Source organism: Rhipicephalus microplus, chromosome 8, assembly GCF_043290135.1.
Source record: "Rhipicephalus microplus isolate Deutch F79 chromosome 8, USDA_Rmic, whole genome shotgun sequence".
Lineage (NCBI taxonomy): Eukaryota > Metazoa > Arthropoda > Arachnida > Ixodida > Ixodidae > Rhipicephalus > Rhipicephalus microplus.
The window spans coordinates 48,756,171-48,777,465 of NC_134707.1; the positions used below are offsets into that span (position 1 = coordinate 48,756,171).

Below are 21,295 nucleotides of genomic sequence, written 5' to 3' on the forward strand. Positions count from 1 at the left end.
TTTCCAAGACTTCCGCCACAAATAACACGTTACAAAGCGATTCAGGAAAATGAATCACAATGAATAGCCGCAACATCAAGAAGGTGCGATGCTGCGTCTGTAGCCTTGCGCAAGACGATAGTTATAGCGCGAGAACAAAACGACGACAAAGAGACAAGAAGTCTGTGTGTCGTCGTTTTGTTGGTTTGGCATAACTATCGTGATGCCAAACCAACTAGCCCAAGCTGCCACACTTCTTGCGCAAGAGCTCTAGCATAGTTGTCAAGGGTCAATGTCACGCATGCAGGCATGCTCTTTCTTGCTTCTCAGTTGAAATGAGGACTCTAAAGAAAACACTGGTGAGATATCAAGAATACCAAGACATTGTGGCTTGGTCATGCCATCATGTTTTGAATCTTGAAGTTGATGCTGGAGCATCATAGTTTTTATCATCACGGATAAAAATTACTCGCCAAATTTCTGCCGCAACGAATAGCTTGACTGAGACTATAGTTGAGGCGCCCTCAATTAAAAATTGTAATGTTTGGAATGAAAGAATATAATACATCATGCAAATATTCTTATCATTTCTCCTATACAAACTAGTTGTTGCAGGTACGCATTACACCAAAAGTAGAGTTGGTAGAATTGTTTAGAGTTACTCCTTTCTACATCAATCTTACATGCTCTAGACTCCTCGCAAAAGCTCCCCTACAGTCATCTGCCATACTCTACATGTGCAGGAATAAGTAGGTATTCGAAACTACTCTAGGCCATGTCAATGAAAGCCCAATCGCATGGCGTATTCACGCCAATGGCCGTTGCATTAGACAAAGAAAATAGGAAAATAGGGTGCTATAATCACTGGCTAATGGCATACTATGCAGGTGCTTTTGAAACTTGTACTATATATGTTATGCGAAAACTGGAGATACCAAAACGCGCATCATATTGTAACTATGCACTCACATCACAGACACTTGCGGTTGATCCTATCGCGCAAATCATAGGAGCCGGTCCAATAGGACGATTTGTATACGAACTCGTCTCCGACTTCAAAAATGTCTGGCAGTCTTCATCCTTCAGACCATTAACTTGGGCGTACAGCAGATTTTTGTTCTCGTTTACCGCTGTGCAAAAAAAAAAACCGAATAGGCGTTTATCAGGGCACCGAGTAGTTTAGTAACACTTTAGTTATATGAGTGTTTTAAATCGCGTCCAAATGAAGTGGTACACACCCACACACGCATATGCACGCACACACACACAGGCACACTTGTGCTGCTTGCTTCATACAAATACTCACGGCAAAACGTTAGTGGACCTACAAATGATGACTGAATATCAGACATGCTAAAGTCCAGTTAGTTTACCATCGCACGGGTTATTGGAAGGTTGCAGGTTTTTTCTCCACTGACGCAAGTGGTATTTTGTCTTGCTTCACAGTTACAATACATTTACTACTAATGACATCCCCAAATTGTCCTTGCCATGATCTGTTAGTTATCGCCAAGGCTGTGTATAAAAAAGAGGCAGGTCCTTAAATTGCCACTTCTTTCTTTCATGTTGTAACGTGTCACTACACATGGTGGATCTGTAGTACTTATTCAAACTGAAAGCAGGTCTACCGATTGGCTGTGCTTGAATTCATTTGATTGCTTCCCGAAAAAAAATTATGTTGCAAAAGAAAGTCAGCTTTTTTTGTTCAACAACTAGCAATTGGTTCTAGGAACTGACTACTGAATTCCGTGCCAAAAAAGCTAGTTCGCTTTTGCATAAGTTCAAACGCTGTGGACTTGGAATATTCCCTAAAATCAACAAAGAATAAAAGATGGCTACAAGATAGCGATGTGGTAAGCGTATTACTTACATCCTGTCTTTCCCCATCCAGCCGATAGGAGAGACTTTCCTCCAATGTCCATTTTCCCTTCAGGTAGGCACACTGGCTTTAGCATTCTGTCGAACTTAAAATCATCTGTGAGCTGAGAGAAAAATATTACGCTAAGTAATAGGTAACAATAAGCGAAAATAAACAATGAGCAGCTGAGCCCCATTTACTCTCGCTCAACCTGCAACCCTGATTCATGCTAAAACATGTCAATAATAGCACAAAAGATCTCTATTAAAAATACACAGTTTGAACCATATAACATAGATAAACATGCGGCGCACTTCCCTGCATCGTATCTTGTTGCATTATGCTACAACTGTTCATTGCCGCACCAACTATAGCGTTTATTAGGCCACTACAGATGTGGAACACTTGGATACTTGACACCGTGTACCGTATCAAATGTGCTGAAGCAGGCAAGCTGTAATTCGTCGCTGACCACACACGAGAGGCTTTGTGGTTGTGGTAACACATATGAGAACAGCATTTAATGACTAGCCACGTTAAAATTCACAAGCAATGCACTCGCACGAATTCCGCTTGTTCCGAAGAATGTGGATCGTGTTTGTTCTGTTTTCTTCGTTACCCTAATAATAGGAACGTATGCGTTCACAAAATGCAAAGCTAAGGTGATACAAAAATATCACACAGCGCTATTTGGTGAAGGCTCATTAACAAACTACTCCCCGCCTCTTCACACGGGAAAACTTGAGTAAACGCGTCGCAGAGTGGAGGAGGAGGGACATCGCGTGAGTGTAGCGAACTTGGGTATGGTTGGGGAGGCCTAATTATTATTTCTTCTTGTTAATTCTTATTTATTGAAAGAAAGAGAAGCGTTGCCTTCAACGAAGGGTGTGACGCTGATGAAGGGATATGCCCCCTTGTTGGCTCAAGGTGTTGTTGCTTCCATCGTATCTACTCGAGTCGAGCAAAGCGTCAAGTCAAGTGAGGGCCAAGTAAAGACGCGTTTGAATGAATTCTGAACGCGGCTCTACCAATTTCGCATACACCAACCGCATTCGAGGACGAGGAGTACGGGGGAGATGTCCACACCGCCACTGCGCATGCTCGGATCGCTGAACGCCCGATGGTGTATCACACTTCAATGGCTCTTGGAGCGACAGTTTTGCAAGTGTCTTTTCGGGCCGGCACGAGACGGGAGCATGCGCATGGAGGCTGTGGGCGGCATCATGCTCACGTCGAAGTGCGACATCACGCGACTAATAAATGCTCCATAATCAAAGCGAAGAATTTTTCCTGGATCCTTCCCCACAATTGAGGTCCCTTAACGTACATCGATATATGTACACGGCGTCCTCCTGGGTGAGGTATTAGTCGGATACTATCATATCTTTTTGGTGAGCCCCACTTGAACTGCGATGCGTTTACTATAGGTGCAACACTGTTGAAGTTAGCGAGACTCTTTCCTGTAGTTGTGCTCCCACCAAGAGAAAGTTCAATGATTTCACCACCCGCATAGTGATATCTCCAATCTTTTAGGAGAGCGTGATTCATGAGAATGACTTCTTTCTTACAGATAAAGAGAACCCGTGATTTACTCGGTCGTCATTCGGTCGTTCTGGATTGCTTACAGTCTCTTTGTTTTTGTGTCATAGTCTCAGTCATTGGTTCCGATAGGACGCAGCAGGAGCCGATCATGGAGGTGAAGCTTAGAACTTTCAAATACAAGAGGGAAACGCAGAGCCTTGGGACATATTACTGACGTAAATTTTTGCATAGATTCTCGAGTGTTGCACCTGATGTATGAAATAGAAAGTAGGTAGAAAAGAATGGCGCCATTATGAAACACTTACACCCTAATGCAGATGACTGGACGAATGTTTATTTGTAGGACATATTTTGTTATGATACACGGTTGATTAGGTAGCTGCCAACAAATCAAAACACGGAAATTCAATGTTCTCCCGACTGACTAGCATATAGAGTTTTTTTTATTGGTCACACTCTCATAGGCATACACGGCAGTGTGACCCTGATCAATCACACCGACACTTAACGGATTCCATCTCATGAACGGAGTTGACAAGGTTAGTGATGTCGTCGTGCTATAACCTCAACAAACGCTATCGTTTTATGAACATTTTTAAGGAGTAATGATGTTGATTAAGACATCGAATTTATGCAATAGAAAATGAAGTTTTCTTCAGAATAAAATAAAAAAATCTTGCCTTTAGGAGTCCGATGTCATATACAATATCTAACTGCTTTTCAAATGTTTGATGCACCGTCACAATATCTGCTGGCACTAAAGTACCGCCATAAAGCATTGTAGAGTTGAACCATACATTGACTCTTTCAGGATGTCGTCGTCTGAAAATAAATTACATCTATGAATAGAATTACCACCACTACTTTCCACTACCACTACCATCACTACAGCACTACTTTCTTACAGAACACCATGTATGTTTAGAGAAATTTATTCTCACGGAGAGTGAACATCAATTACAATCCAACAGAACATCGCAACAGAACACAACATCAGTAGACACACCAAAAGTTGTTACAGAAAGATATGTGTACATATAAACACGGAACACAACATACACAGACACACAAGAATTTTCACAAAACATGTCTACAGACGCCCAATACATCGTAAACGAACAACACACAAATGTAATGTAAAGATCAATATTATAGGTATTTACATTGTATTTACAAGGTATTTGTGCGAGTACTAAAGAAAAATTAACCAACCGAAACCAGGCAGGCCTGAACACAAGCTTTACACATCTCTCGCAGACAAACACAAAATGGCAGGATCACTGTCGAAAGAATTCCTCCTCACCCAGAAACAAGAGTTCCTCCGACAAAACAGGTAGTATTTCTCTGTACAGTTGCTCCAAAATAAGGGAGAGAGCACGGCGGCGACGACCTGCTGCAACAACCTCACAGCGATTATGCCGAAAACAGTAGAGACCAGCAACAATGAGAAGGCAGGCGAAGTGGCCACGAGAACAACGTAGTGAAGAAACAAATCGGCTTACTCCGAGGCCACGAAATCCTGCATGCACAGCCATCCAGAAAAAACGAGCAGTGACGCATTGTCTTAAAACATGATGATTTGTTGCCCGTAGGGAGCAGTTGAGACATGTTGATGACTGGACCATTTTCCACTTCTGAGGTGGCCAAGGGTAGCAATAACGCCCCACCCTTGCCGCCACATGAAATCCCGGTGGTGGCCAGGTAGAAATGATGCCGTCAGCGTGCTCCAAGACACAGGACTAGAGTGGGTGTGGCGTGCCGGAGGAACTAATAGGAGCAACAAAACGACTGTTGTGTCAATGGGATTGTCTAACACATCTACCTCAGGGCAAGTCGACTGAATATGACGAAACAACACGACAGCTGTTGCATAAAACAGAGGAAGTATTACTGATTGTGGGCCCCGATTAAGATGCACATTAGGCATGACAAAACACGTCTTATGCCTATATACAGAAATGAGGTATAACGCGAATAAGAAGCGTGTCTTTACAGAGGTAGTTGAGCACTTATTGTGCATTGTTTCAGGAAAAGCAACAAATTTAAAAAATTCAGCAGTTCCCACGTACCTGGGAATTGACGTTATGCGAAGCATGTGGAGGGAAGGTGACCGTGTTACAATTTTTTTATTGAGCGACACGTCATGAAATGGCGCTGAATATATGTACAAATGTTGAATGCACAGACATATGTTGAAGAGTTGGTGATGTTTATATAACCAGTTGCTTGCACTTGCGCAACGATGAAAACATTGAACATGTTTATTAGCAATACCAAGAGCTGATATGAGGCGCCAATGTTCGCGAGGATGCTGGTCTTCGACACTGACAATTAAATCAACTTCAGCGTATGGCAACTAACCGCAATTGATGTTAACCCGATGTGACAGCTGTATCAAACGAGTAATCATGTAATATTTATAAAATTGGGTAGGCAGCACTGTAACCACTATTGACGATTCATAAAGATTGGCTTTTATTTGAAAAGTAGTTCTGAGACCTGGCGTAGCTCTGTGGTAAGATGCTTCACTTGCACGCAGAATACTTGGGTCCGATTTCAGCTGGAACCCTGCCTTTATTCTTTTCATTTGTCGGGTCGACCCTATGGTTGTCGGGTATTTGTTAACACTCGCGCGTTAAAATCGGCCTTGTCTGTTCTCGTCGTCCTTTGGCAAACATACTAAGTTCCAATCCCTTGTGGCACATACCCGCATGGCAGCGGCCGATACCAGCCCATGGGTATGTGCCTCTGTCGGACGGAAGGTGTTTGACGACGTACACGATGAGATTGTGACATTATTCATGTCTTGACTAGACCATGGTGCTTGTCAAATCATCTTACCCTTTCATGCTAATTTTGGTTCACGCCAAGTTAAGCACCCACGAGAGCACCCACGAGAGCACCCAAACGTCAGCGGCTAGATAGATAGATGGACAGATAGATAGATAGATAGATAGATAGATAGATAGATAGATAGATAGATGGATATAGATAGATAGATGGATGGATATAGATAGATAGATGGATGGATATAGATAGATAGATAGATAGATAGATAGATAGATAGATAGATAGATAGATAGATAGATAGATAGATAGATAGATAGATAGATAGATAGATAGATAGATAGATAGATAGATAGATAGATAGATAGATAGATAGATAGATAGATAGATAGATAGATAGATAGATAGATAGATAGATAGATAGATAGATAGATAAAGCTCACAGTCGCCGAAGTTCGCTAAAAAATTCTTCGCATTTGTTATCGAAGGTGAGTGCCTAGAAATTATTATGTCAGAGTTCGTGCGGGAAATTGCCCTCCTTGTACGAGGCGCAACAGGAAGCGCAAGGCAATAGCCGAAAACGTATTGATACCGAAGAGAAAGCAAAACCTCCCTGGGAACGCTGCTGTCCTAACACCGCACGAGAACCAACTCAGTTCCACCGGACCAAAAGAAAGAACGCAAGGCCGACTGCAATGACATCACGATGCGTAAAGGCGGCTGGTCCATGTGAGAAAGGTACCAAATGCGACCGCAAAACAGTCTCCGCAAAGTACCTCCGCTCAAGAAGCGGAAAGTTGAAATCCAGGGCATTCGCAGTTTATTGTTTTACTTCATCGAGGGCGTTTGACCAAACGGAGTTACAAACGCCGAAGTTGTATAGAATTCCTGAAATGCGAAGAGACGCAGCCTGCTGAACAAGAGAAGTGGAGCTAAGTCTGGAGTTTGGATAGCCGATGAACAAATACCGGGATTCATAGAGGTTTAGCGCGGCACCTGAAGTATCATCATACTGAAAGAATAAACGCAGGCTATGCGAAAGACTATCTTCATCTGAAAGGTACAGGGTTATGTCGTCAGCAGAAGCTGTGACTTTCACGTTACTGCTGTCCGGAACTGCAAGACCCCGGACATGCGAATCCACTTGTAGAGCACACAAAACTGGCTCAAAGCTGACGACAAATATAACAGGAGACAATGGGCATCCCTGACAGACCCCACGTGTAATAGGAAAGGCAGCACTCTCCCAACCATTTAGAACTTTTTTGCTTTTTGTACCAGAGTAGGTATGTCTAATTACTTCTACAAAAGTACATAGGAAAACCAAAAGCTGTGAGCACTTTAAAGATATATGTGTGCTCTAGTCGTTCAAATGGTTTCTCTTGCTCCAAAGACACAGACCACGCGCAGAACGCGACATAGTTTAGGCTATGATATCCTGGGTGGTAAAGGACAAGCTGTGTATTTCTCGTCCAGGCATAGATGAAGCATGGTGCTGACCCAACAGGGTGTTCAACAGAGCCCTCAAACGTTGAACGATCGCTGCGAATATCTTATAGCCAAGGTTAAGAAGCGTGATAGGACTTCAATCTTCAGGATTAACAGAGGAAGCATTAGCTTTTGGAATAAGTACAATGCGTCAATCTCGAAAATTTGATGGAAAGACACCATCACGAAACCTCGCCGGATAACCGCAGTTAATGCAGTATCAAGCTCATTCGAAAATGATAACTAAAATTCAACTGGAAAACCGTCCGTTCCAGGAGCTGTCCCCCTTTCATAAATTGTAGTGGTGCCTCTACCACTTCGACTGATGGAGGGACGCGCAGAGATTCAGCTGCTTGTTCAGTAACCCAAGTCAAATCTTTGCGCATAGGCGGTATTATATCACAGTTTGTATGCAAGGTCAAACATGACATCTCTTCAAATTGCGCCAGAAAAAGAGATTGATCACGCTGAAGTAGCTGAGCAGGTGGTGTCTTTGCCGTCGTAAAAACAGGTGATAGTGCCTGCCCAAAACACGATTGCCTCGCATAGCGTAACACCTCAGGGTGGGTGCAAAGATAGTGCCAACAACGCCACGCAGCCGCCGCCAAAGACGATGTTGCAATCGAACGCTGGAAGCGTTAACTTAGTTCATGTTGCCAAGCTCGCATCAGGGGAGACGGCGTTTTGCGCACAAGGTGATGCGTAACTTCGCTGCAGTATTAGCCAGCTCCTCAAAAACGTGACGACAAAGTGAACGCCCTTCAACTGAGCAGTGCAGGCGCCACTGCGTTTTAAGCGCCTCCCAATCAAACTAATCAGACGCTGTGAGTGACACCCGTGTAGCACGGGACGAATTTGACTGAGATCACGCGTCCTGGAGGACGCGAACATCAAGACGCTATGGTTTCTCCCACAAAGAAAATGGAATTTTCAGTTCTGAGAGAATCGGACGACGGTCAGAGATGTACACAGGCGAAGGTGTGATGGCCGGAACACGTAAGTCGGAGACAAACGTCGCTAAAGCATTTGGAAATATAAGCCCGGTTGAGTCTGATGGGTTATGGTCTGTGGCGCCATGTCCAAACAAAAGTATTCCCGTGCATGACAATATGCGTATCCACCAAGAAAAAATGCTGGACAAGGCTTCGCAGCTGACGTGAATTCTGAGCAGACTGCCCCAGCCAGGACCTTGTACATCGCATCGCGTATTTAGCACAGAGTTAAAGTCTCCAATTAAAATTACGTGACAACCGTCTAGAAAAAAATCAAAACATCGAAAAAAATCATTAGAATGCCCGGCCTGTGCAGACGCATTCACACATACTATCCTCAGGTAAAATCTAGAGTATTATTTCTACCGTTGCCGTCATAAACAACGTGGTGACCTCTCAATGAAGCCCGATTGAATATAATGATGCCTACTCTCGTAAAACGAGTTGTAGCAAAAGAAAAATAGCAATGTAAGTTAAACTTTTGTTTAAAAGCCCTTACGTCAGATAGTGAAAAGAAATTAGTTTTTTCCAGGCACAAAAAATCACGATTCGGAGCACGGGCTACACTAATCAGCTCGGCCTGCTTTACCGGACTGCGAAAACCTTATACGTTGAAGGACGTAATATTGAATGTGGTAAGTATCAAAAACAATAAAGGCAAGTTTGCATACTAAACTCACATTTCTGACAGATGCGGGAGCGGGTGCCCCGCAAGCAGCTCAATCACTTCTTACGACTGGGCGACCTACCGAAAGCGTGGGGCTTCCGGGGCCACATAGAAGTCCGCAGGGGATTCTGTCTCTGCTGGGGGACTCCGAGTCACTGCTGGATATTCGGTGGCGCTTGGTGCCGAGGCTCTTGAGCGAAGATGGCACAAATTTGTCTAAACTGTCCCGGCTGCTCTCGCTTGGAGTGCTGTCGATGTCTATCTGCAGGGCCATGTTACTCTCATGCACTAAAACATCCGCTTTTTACAGCGACCGAAATTCTCTGCCGCCGAAACGCAGCGTCGTTCGCACTGGACACGCCCCGCGCCGCCGAATATGCCATCTACTACGGGGCGAACGCGGGATGGATGCGCTGTCACCCAGTTGTTGTCGCGGCTCGCAAACGCTACTACGATATCCGGTGGTGTATACTTCGACGATTCTCGTACGCAAGAAGCAAGAAAAGACAGTACCGCTTACTTTGCTGGCAAGTGGCTGTCTTGTAATGCACGAAGAGCAGAAAAACCACCGACGCCAGCGGCGTTGGTGGGTTCGTTTTGCTCTGCAAGACCGCAACAAGCTCGATCACGCCAATAGCAAGCTCGGTCACCTCTTTCACGAAATACGGAGGCGAAGTAGGCGCAGAGTAGGTTAAATTCCCGTTGGTTTCAACATTCAGTAACGTGCACTGCGGCATAACAAGTGAGTAGGGCTTGGCCGCCATTTTTTCAAAATTCCTTGACTAGCGCTCCTATTGGCCGCGGTGACCGATTCGGCGGCAGACGCCGCAAAAATCGGTCCGTGAGCGACCGGCGCGGAGAGGGCCCTTTCGGCGGATCTCGCCACCGCCGAACCGGATTCGGAGCACTTTCGGCGGCCGGAATGCTCAGTGTGAACGCGGCCTTAGTGCTGCTCGAGTCCTCGTTGACGGAATCCCCGTGACCTTGGGAAAAATTCTCTTCAATAACAGAAGGACTGAGAGAAGACTGGGTAGCTTTGGGGTGAGCATCAGATATCCCGTCATCATCTGCGACGCTTTTACCGAGAGACGCCTCTTTTGGCGATGGCTCGACCTGTGGTTCTGTGGAAATCACCACAGGTCGTGGGCCACTGGATGGATCATTCACACCTTGAGGGACCTCCTGGTGTGGTCTGGCAGGAGACACCGCGGGCGTTTGGTGTGGCGTCTGGTGTGGCGTTGCGATGGGCCCAACATCGTCCTTGCAAATATCCGGGCCTGGCGTCAATGATACGACGTCTTCGTTCTTGTCTGGTTGAAGCGGCGTTTAAGTCTTGGAGGCCGGTTCGGAATACTACGGCCTGTTGGTGCAGGCGACGGTGGCATGCGGGTCGCCACAACGGTGACATGGCAGCGAGCAGCCCTTTCCGTCGTGCCCCGCCACGGTGGTCTAGTGGCTAAGGTACTCGGCTGCTGACCCGCAGGTCGCGGGATCAAATGCCAGCTGTGGCGACTGCATTTCCGATGGAGGCGGAAATGTTGTAGGCCCATGTGCTCAGATTTGGGTGCACGATAAAGAACCTCAGGTGGCCAAATATCCGGAGCCTTCCACTACGGCGTCTCTCATAATCATATGGTGGTTTTGGGACGTAAAACTCCACATACAATACCCTTTCCGTCGTGGCCATAATTGCCGCACCTTCCACAAAATGGAGCTGTGCAGTTCATGCGGAAGTGCCCACTGACTCCACATCGAGGGCACACTCGTTGAATCCCTTTACAGTCACAGGTCACTCAATGGCCTGCGACCTTGAGGTAGTTGGGCACCGGCGAAGATGTCTTCAGTTCCATCCAGACGAATCGCGTCCCAATGGTGACGGTTGGGCACGACCCAATGAGTCCCCTGCTGATGTGCAGCACCTTCCCGTGGGGAGACAATGCTTGCGCCAGGACCTCGCTGGGGACGCGGCATGGCAGGAACAGAACGGCGACTTGAGTGACTTGGTGTCCCAAAGGTACGACAGCAACGCGCTCTCCTCTCATAATGAGTTGGGACGCGTCGACAATTTGAAGCACTGCGGCTTCAATGTTAACGGTGACCTGGCAATTCTGACCCCCAAAGTGCTGTACACAGTAGACCTCTTCGATTCCTACTATTGAAGACGTCGTGTCAACGACGTCTCCGGAACTAGTCCCCTCGAGCACGACTACGTCTAAGGTTTCACGACTCACATCAACTGAGATGTCGAGGATGATTACCAACCTTATCAGCCCTACGACGTTCTCTAATAGTCATAGGTCGCCCGCTCTCATGTTTCCCTACCAAATCCAGTCCTATGGTTGCTTTGATAATGTGATTTCCGCGAGCTTCGCAATGTCATCTGCCCCTCTAAGCTTAGCGGAGAAGAGTGCTTTTTTCGATCGTGTAGATTGTTCAAGAGGCGCCAATTTTCTTTGTCGTCCAAATGAGTATCCTGTGTTTTTAATTATACACGTGCGTCAATAAGGAAGCCTGGAAATCGGCAAATAGCAAATTTTTAAGGTACATTTCAATTATTATTAAACCCTTTCCTATCCATCGCTTTTAAACCTCCCTCTAAACACGCATTGTGTAGGTCGTAAATCTCTACCATAGAGCATCCTTAAAAAAACTTAGTGCTTTCACCATGTATTATTATATTTCATCTGAAATTATGGGGCATCAAAATTTTGAAAAGTCGCTTATATATTTCAATCCACAAAGAAGTTTTTGCCGATTACAATACTATCCACTGCGTACAAGATATCTGCTGAAGTAGTTGTGTACACCAGGAATTCAAACAAACAACCATGCCGAATCGAGCACAGGCTATTCGACAATAGAGCAGTTCACACTATAAATAAGTTGTTGTGGAAACACGCCCATTTACATAGCCTTCACAAAACAACTATTTATTTTGCCGACATTAAGATGGAAGCCACGAATTTTTCAAAGCATAGCAATACTATCAGCCCTACAACACACTCTGATATTCATAGGTCTCCCTTAGCTTCCGCCCAAACGTCGGCAAAATACAGTCATAGCTTTGCCTTAAAGGCGAAGCAATGAACGCGACAGCAACCAATTGAAAGGTCGTGCGCAGAATTGAAAGCAGATTGAAAACTACGCACGAAACTTACTTATAAATACAAATGTACGCGAATAAACGTCTCAGTTGTTACTTCGCTTTGTCTGAAAAGCGCGCGCTTTTCGTAAACGGAGACTGCTATGATGGCAGTCGCCTTCCTGCGCCTGGTAACTACAACAGAATCGTTCTAGGTAAAGCGCGAGGTCAACCGAGACGTACAATCCTCCACGCAAGATGAGGGCGTGGGAGGGAGCGTACGCTCTGACCTTCCGCGCGTACTTTGCCCCACCTCTAAGCGGGGCAAAGTACGCGTAGGAGGTCAGTGCGCACGCCACCACGCGATGTGGCCATGAGCGCTGGTACCGCGGTCTTGTTGAAAATGCTAAAAACACGATAACTCCCCCCCTCCGAGTCCCGTCAGCAGAGCTAAGGGGTGAGATATAAAAATGGCAGCATATCGACGGAGTGAAAGATGGGGAGTGGGGCGAAGCATTCGTCCGTCCATTCGTTCTTGCTTCCGTCCATTCCTGCGTACGTCTGTGTAACCGTCCATGCGTCCATCCACCCGTCCGTGCGTGCGTCTGTTCGTGCGTCCGTCCCTGCGTTTGTCAATGCATCCGCGCCTGCGTCCGTTCATGCGTCCATCCATGCATCTGTCTGTGTGTCCGTTCGTCCATCTATGCAGCACTCCAAGTACCACCATTTCGTATCTTTTCATCATATATTCTCCATATAGGAGCACCGCCATCCAGCGGGTATTTCAAGGACTAAACGGAAGGTGGCACATGCACACTTTCTTACGGCTTGCGCTTCGGGTTTACTTTTCACCTTTAACACCTCGAGTTCGTGGTATATACTAGTTCACTGTATCCATGGCTATGCGGCCCAACGCTCGCTAAACCTTTCGAAAACCAAGGAGGTTACACCCAGCGAGTATAACGTAGCAACCCTTTCTTATCAGATCGTGCTCAATGTACAAGCCAATAGCTTCTAATGAGGATTGCAGCGTGCGCGTTACCTAAAGGCCGAGTGCTCCTGTCTCTCGTTCCCCCTTAGCAGCCATTACCATGTGCATTGAGCACTATCTTTTGTTGTTCAACAACGCACAGAAGAAATCTCTCACCGGAAGCACCTTGGAGGTCAAAATCGTAAGGACCGCTATTTCGGGTATGTGCCACTGGTGGTTACGTACTACGAGGGACGCACAAGCCACGCCATAAGGAGCTTCGCCCCCCTAAAAGCTTGTCATTTGAACGTTGAAAGGACATGCTCATCTGTGGCTCAGTAGTTGACGCATCGCACTCTCGACGCAGGGGCTCCACGTTTGACTCCGTGCTCCGCAGACTTCTGCCAAATTTTTTCTTTCTTTTGTGTTCATATATATATATATATATATATATATATATATATGACGTATGAAGTGATGGTAGATATACGCCGAGAAGGAAGAAGTCAGAACAGAATAAACATGGCGTATGAGCCAGGCCACGTCTCCCATTCCTCGTAGCGTCACACAAGCCGACAGGATGGAGACCTGCCTGCCCCTTCATCAGTCACTCATCATCGACGCAATTCCCCAGAAGACGCCCTGACCGTACATTGACTACTGAATCATCGCCTAGGAGGACAACGACCAGCACCATGACAGAACCATCGGCTGACCTCGACATCCCCAAGTACACCGGATCAGCGGACGACGGACCCGTGCAGGACTGGTTCAACCTGTTCGAACTCCACGCTACCTCTGCATCTTGGTCGGAACGGGAGATGGTTACGAACTTCAGTGACTACGTCACCAGTGAGGCATTTAAATTTTACCTTATTCACATATTCGAGAACGACGAGTCATGGCAAAAAATGAAAGAGGAGATGATTACCCCTTTTAATGACTATGACCAAGACTTACTCATTGCGAACCATCTAGAGACAACTGCACACTATCGTCAATTTCCCAAGCAGTCCTCAAGCATTCGAAAGTTCAGCGCGAATGAACAAGTGCCTCAAGACGAAGTGGCACATGCGTTTACTTACAGAAGGCCATGCATACATTGGGGAAAACTCAACCGTCAAGCGCGACTCCCTTATACACGAAAGTCGGCATTTCCGAAGTCATCGCTTCAGCATATTACACGAGACGTTGCTGAACCGCCTGATGCCCTGCACTCTTCGTCTCGCATACGGGGTCCACCACCTGGTTTTCCGTCACTTGGTTTTTCAAGCGCTCCTATCGCTCACCATTCGCCTCATAAGGACGCCGCAACCTCGGTAGACGACCTAACGCTTCACGAAAATACCCTGTCAAGCCATGGTCTTTCCGGATATGTTCATTCATCACCGCGCGGTGCACACACACTAGACAGTCGAAGCAAAGCAGAAGGCTCAGACGCATCGAACGTCGCACGCTACCAGGCGCAAGAACTACTCGCAGTGAACAGCGAAAAAGAAGCCCCTGAATATCTTCGTGTCATTTCTACGGCACCGCAGACTTGCCAAAATCTGCAGTTCAAACCTAGTAATGCCATGTCACCTGTGGTGCCCACATGCAGAGCTCACCAATTCATGAATCGAACAAATTCAGAAGTGCATGATACATCAAACCTCGTACACAGTTGTCTTTCGGAAGCGCCCTTAATGAACCCCGTCACCGAAGCCTCTGAAGAGCATGCTGGCAAAGATGACGCATTGCCAACTATGCCCGACCAGCAAGACACCAGTTCACCATTGATCAGCTGTCTACAGGACACGTCAAACACCGAACGAAATGAATGCCCCATTCTGGAACGGGTGCCACTACAGCCATCTCCTGAGCAGCACCAGCAAAGCAAGCAAAACGAAGTTCACAAACTCAGGAAACAACGAGAGAGACTGCAACGAGGGCATCGGCGAACGCCAAATTCAATAGAAGCGCGTTCACCAGTTGAAGAACATCGAAAAATAAGATCTCCAAACCAACAACACGTCAGACACTTTCGGACAAAGAAAAGTCGCCAGAAACGCTTCCAGCGCCTGCTATTCCGCCGACTGCAACACCCCAGAAAACGCCGAGAAAGACGCGGAAGCACTGCTTGCAAACCGCAAGCACTCAGGCACTCCATCACAGTCTGTCGAGAAGCACGCAAGCAAGAAGCATCGGAATTGCACAGTTCACGGCGAAAAATACAACCCCGACGACATCCGAGCTGCCGATGCAACAAGGCGTTCCAACCTTGGTCAGCCCGAACAAGAGTTCTAGGAGTACTGTCAGTATCCACGTGTATCCCGCTCTGTCTAAAACGCAACAGTCAGCCTCGCCCACCAGAGTTGTTATAAAGTTTACCGGACTGCTCCCTCGGGCTTGACGATTTAAAGAGACTGTGGAACTCTGTCGGGACGTGATACTGTGAATTTGGACATTGTCTGTTTATTGGCTTTTCGATTTTCCGTAGGTTATGAACGGTGCCATCTTTCCGGGGGAGGGGGAATCGTGTGACGTATGAAGTAATGGTAGATAGAAGCCGAGAAGGAAGAAGTCACAACAGAATAAACATGGCGTATGAGCCAGGCCACGTCTTCCATTCATCGTAGCGTCACATATATATATATATATATATATATATATATATATGAAGGAAGAAGTCAGAACAGAATAAACATGGCGTATGAGCCAGGCCCCGTCTCCCATTCATCGTAGCGTCATATATATATATATATATATATATATATATTTATATATATATATATATATATATATATATATATATATATATTGGGAGTGATAATTTAATGGGCCAGTTAGTCTTCGTGAAGGTATGGGATATGGCACAACGGGAGCGTTGTCAACAAGAATAAATATATTTATTTCCCAACAGTTTCGGGAGAGTCCTCCCTTCATCAGGGGAAGAGTTATACTGACATAAACTTCCAAACTTCGTTGCTGCCGCGTCCCTCTCGCCTTGAAAGATGTTTACGAGAGTGAGAGGGAACTAAAAAAAGAATGAAAGAAAAAAATGAGAAGAAAAAGATGAAAAAAAGAAAAAGAAAAATAGAAAAAAAAGAAAGTAAAAAAGAGAAAGAACGACTGTCAACAATGAGAACGAAACCAAATGTTCGTGTACGTTCACATCCGTTTCCTATTCCGTGCTAGTCAGTTCTCGACGTGTGTCGGGTCACCCAATATTGTCGCCGCGGTGGCGGGAGGGGTCCGTGACGGCGTGAATAGGGAAAGGGTTTCCCCTTAATGGGTCGGTCGGCTCTCTAGCTTTCATCTTTGTCCGTTTCCCTTCAATGGTCATTAAGTGGTAGGAGAACATAAACACTTTGTGTGTGCATGTGAAAAAAGGAAAAAACAAAAAAAAGAAGAAAAGAAAGAACAGTGTACACGTACGAGTCAGTCAGAAAACTACAAGCATGGTCTCCAGCTATCAATCTTTGTCACCAATTTCCTCCTAGCTTACTTCTCGGAGGCAGGAGAGTCTTGCGGGGTCCTCGTTGATGCCGGCTACAAATGTTCGAAATTTGAAAATAAAGTATGCCTCACGCTGTTCGCGCTCGCGCCTGTTTGAGAAACCGGACTGCAAAAGAGTTACGCTGATATTTTCAAAACGGTGGTTTGGGAGGCGCAGAAGCCTAGATAAAGGTAGCTTCGGCAGTGAAGTGGCGTGGTACCGGTCATTATTGAACCGCAGCCGAAATGGCGTGTCTGTTTGGCCGATATATTCTTGTCCGCAGATGTTGCAATGTATCATGTATATTACGTTACTGGAGTCACAATTAAGGCTTTCAGTTATGCAGAATTTCAAACTCGAGAAATTTGCTTTGGATTCACGTGTTGTGACCATCTGTGGGCATACCTTGCATCGAGCTTTTCCGCAGGGATGGCACCCTGATTGAATTTTGGGGGTGTTTGTTTTTGCTCTGACAAGAATGTCCTTCAAATTTTTATCCCTGCGGTTTTTTATTGCCGCCTTCTCTGCCACTACGAGTTGTTGGGAGCAGGCGTCTTTTACATCGAACATGGTTTCTCAACACTTCCGCTGCGCCGCTTCCTGGCTGCTGACGGCTTACATGCCAGCTTCGAGGGAGTCGCGCTGCTGGCACAGCACACGAGGGTGCAGCTGCAATGGACGTCGGTGGCATAGAGATCGGCGGCAATCGCTTGCACGGACAACTCCATTGCCAAGCCATTAAACAACAAGAAGCCGAGCGACACACAGAGCCATCCAGGTCACCAGCAGTGACGATGTCGCCACTACCACCAGCGAGGCCAGCGAGCCAGCGAGTCCCACCAGTGAGTCAGAGATCGGCGGCAACGGCTTGCACTGCAAAATCCAATGCCAAACCCACTCAACAACAGGGAGCCGAGGGACACAAAGAGCCATCCAGGATCCCAGCAGTGACGACGTCGCCACTCCTACCAGCGAGGCCCTACAACACCAGGCGGACGAATGCGGCGAAAACCAAGGCCGCGGCTTCCAAATGACACGGGGAAAGAGAAGGTACGGGCAGTCTTAAACACGCATGGTCCCACTCATTTCTATCGATTAGGAAAATCATTGAAAAGCGGGTACATTATGAAAAACACGCGGAACATCTAACCAAATATCTTTCTCACGAAATTGAACCTAAGGGCCTCCGCCTAGCCTGCAACCCATCAATGTCTACACTAAGTGAAGCAGAAAGGGGGAAGTGGGAAAAATATTACTAGAAGCGTCCTTGCAACTGACTCGGGTCATTGCGGACCATAGTGGGCGTAAGGCCGCCGAATACAGTGTCACGGAGGCCACGCAAAAATTGGTATCTAATCTCGGAGAGCATGAGGCAAGAGAACTGGAAAGATATGAACTAAAAAAGAGAGGCAAAATTTCAGTAGTAAAAGATAGAAAATTCAAGCGGGACTGCAGTAGCTCCACTGCTCTGCAACAAGGAAAATAGGAATGAGGCCGTAAGAGAACGCCAGGGACCACCCGTACCACAACCTAACTTTGAGGAGAAAAATGGGAACTCAAAACTACAGTGCAATCCTAATCAAAACATCCTTACTCTCGAATATGACACTGACACTCCCGTGTCACGTGATAGCCAAAAGCAGCCGAAAACTTATGAGAAAAATGTCCTCAATCTGTCAAACACAACGCTCACACCCGCTCAGCTTCAACTTTTGTCGAGAGACTTAATCTTTTGTCCATCATCCGGTAGATTCAATGAATTTGAACTGTACGAAGACCTCGGTAAGTTTGCGCGTAATCTCCGCCTCCGTGAATACTTTCATGATCGCAAGGACTGAACGGACGAGAATAGATTGATTGGTGGTGACAAATCATGGTGTCCGGGTGAGAAGAGAGACAAACACCTCGATATGTATATATCAGCAGTTCAAAAAGATATCATCGGAGCGCATGAAAAAAATCGGCCATATCAAAACAACATATCAAAGTCAGAATGAAATGCACTTAATGAACTACGAAAAAACACTGAAATTACCATCAAACCGGCTGATAAAGGGGGCTGCATAGTAATTCTAAACTCGTCGGACTACTTGAAGGAAGGGGAACGACAGTTATCAGACACAAAATTCTACAAAGAACTTCCAACGGACCCGACTCCCGAATTTGAAAGGGAGATAAAACTAACCCTAAACAATCTCCGCCGGGACGAGAAAATTACCGGCAAAATGTTAAAAGCAATGTTACCGGCCCTTACTGTTCCCGGTCGATTTTATTTGCTCCCCAAAATACACAACGCAGGTAATCCGGGACGTCCGATAGTATCCAGTAACAGCACATCAACAGAAAATATATCAGAATTCATCAATTCTTTAATAAAAAAACTTCCCCCCAAATTTTCCCTATTACCTAAAGGACACAAACCACTTCATCTGCGAAAATTCAAGTCTCGACATCCCAGGCGGCAGTTTTCTGGTGACCATGGACGTCGGCTCACTGTACACCAACATACCCCACCTTGACGGAATAGCGGCTATGGTTTCTCAATATGTAAAATCTGACTCATCAACTAGTGTAAGTGGCGAGGTACTGTTTACACTTCTTGAACTTGTACTAAATTATAACCAATTTGAGTTCAACGGCAAGTATTTCCTTCAGATCGGTGGCACTGCATTGGGCATGAAAATGGCCCCAAACTTCGCAAGCACCTTTATGGCTTCACTTGAAATCCCATTCATTGAGGGACGCACCTTGAAACCTTTCTACTACAGAAGATACTCAGACGATATTTTTATGATATGAAACCATGATGAGGGAGGTCTTTTCCGCTTCATAGGGGATTTTAACAAGTGCCACCCGTCAATAAAATTCACGCACAAAATTTCTAAAACTAGCATTAACTTTTTGGACGTCACTGTCATGGTCGAAAATGACCGCTTGTCAACAACCCTTTACAAAAAGCCTACAGGCCGTCAAATGTACCTACATTTCAACAGCAGCCACCCTAAGCATTGCAAAACGGGTATTCCATATTCTCAGGCCTACCGGTACCGAAGAATATGCACCGATATGTGGGAATTTGACAGACACGCGGAACACCTAAAGCATACCTTATTGAAACAAAATTATCCAGAAGACATCATTAACGATGCCATACTACGTGCTCGCAACGTGAACAGGAATGATATAATTAAGGAACCAAACAGAGTATCCAAAACGACGTCCCGAACGAACCTTGTACTAACTTTCTCCTCATCAGCGCCACGAATCAACAACATACTTTCCCGCCATTTCAACATAATCAGGCAAAGCAAACGACTAACTTCTATTTTTGCGAAGCCACCTCACGTGGTGTACCGCCGGGATAAAAATCTGAAGCACATTCTTGTCAGAGCAAAAACAAACACCCCCAAATTTCAATCAGGGTGCCATCCCTGCAGAAAAGCTCGATGCAAGGTATGCCCACAGATGTTCACAACACGTGAATCCAAAGCGAACTTCTTGGATTTCAAATTCTGCATAACTGAAAGCCTTAATTTTGACATCAGTAACGTAATATACATGCTACACTGCAACATCTGCGGACAAGAATATATCGGCCAAACAGACGCGCCATTTCGGCTGTGGTTCAATAATCACCGGTACCACGCCACTTCACTGCCGAAGCTACCTTTATCTAAACATCTGCGCCTGCCAAACCACAGTTTTGAAAATATCAGAATAACTCTTTTGCAGTCCGGTTTATCAAACAGACGTGAGCGCGAACAGCGTGAGGCATATTTTATTTTCAAATTTCGAACATTAGTAGCCGGCATCAACGAGGACCCCGGAAAACTCAACTGCCTCCGAGAAGTAAGCCAGGAGGAAATTGGTGACAAAGATTGATAGCTGGAGACCATCCTTTTTTCTGACTGACTCGTACGTGTACACTGTCCTTTCTTGTTTTTTTGTTTTTCTTTTTCTTTCTTGTTCTTTTTTCCTTTTTTTCTTCCTTTTTTCCTTTTTTCCACATGCACATACAAGGTGTTTACGTTCGCCTACCACTTGATGACCATTGAAGGGAAACGGACGAAGATTAAAGGCAAATAGCCAACCGACCCATTAACGGGAAACCCTTCTTTTACGCACGCCGCACGCCAACCGACCCATTACGGGGAAACCCTTTCTTTACGCACGCCGTCACGGACCCTCCCGGCACCGCGGCGACAATCTTGGGTGGCCCGACACACGTCAAGAACTGGATAGCACGTGATGTGAACCGTATGTGGATGTACACGGACAGTTGGTTTCGTTCTCAGTGTTGACAGTGGTTCTTCCTCGTTTTCACTTTCTTTCTTTTCTTTCTTTTTCTTTTTCGTCTTTTTTCTCCCCCTTTTTTGTTTTTTTTTCATTTTTTTAGTTCCCTCTCACTCTCGCAAACATCTTTCAAGGCGAGAGGGACGCGGCAGCAACGAA

The 21,295-nt window shown here is 45.9% G+C and overlaps 1 protein-coding gene and 1 long non-coding RNA gene across 2 annotated transcripts in view; one reads left to right on the forward strand and one right to left on the reverse strand.

Annotated features, from left to right (window-relative positions):
- Positions 1-21,295, forward strand: part of LOC142769008 (uncharacterized) — a 346,562-nt gene that overhangs the window by 243,913 nt on the left and 81,354 nt on the right. The gene's annotated exons all lie outside the window — the stretch shown is intronic.
- Positions 1-21,295, reverse strand: part of LOC119186100 (trypsin iota) — a 38,559-nt gene that overhangs the window by 4,946 nt on the left and 12,318 nt on the right. The window contains exons 5-7 of the mRNA XM_075872096.1: positions 4,060-4,201; positions 1,850-1,961; positions 949-1,109 (exon numbers count right to left, since the gene is read on the reverse strand). Of these exons, the coding sequence (XP_075728211.1) occupies positions 949-1,109; positions 1,850-1,961; positions 4,060-4,201 (415 nt within the window). The remainder of the gene's footprint in view (positions 1-948; positions 1,110-1,849; positions 1,962-4,059; positions 4,202-21,295) is intronic.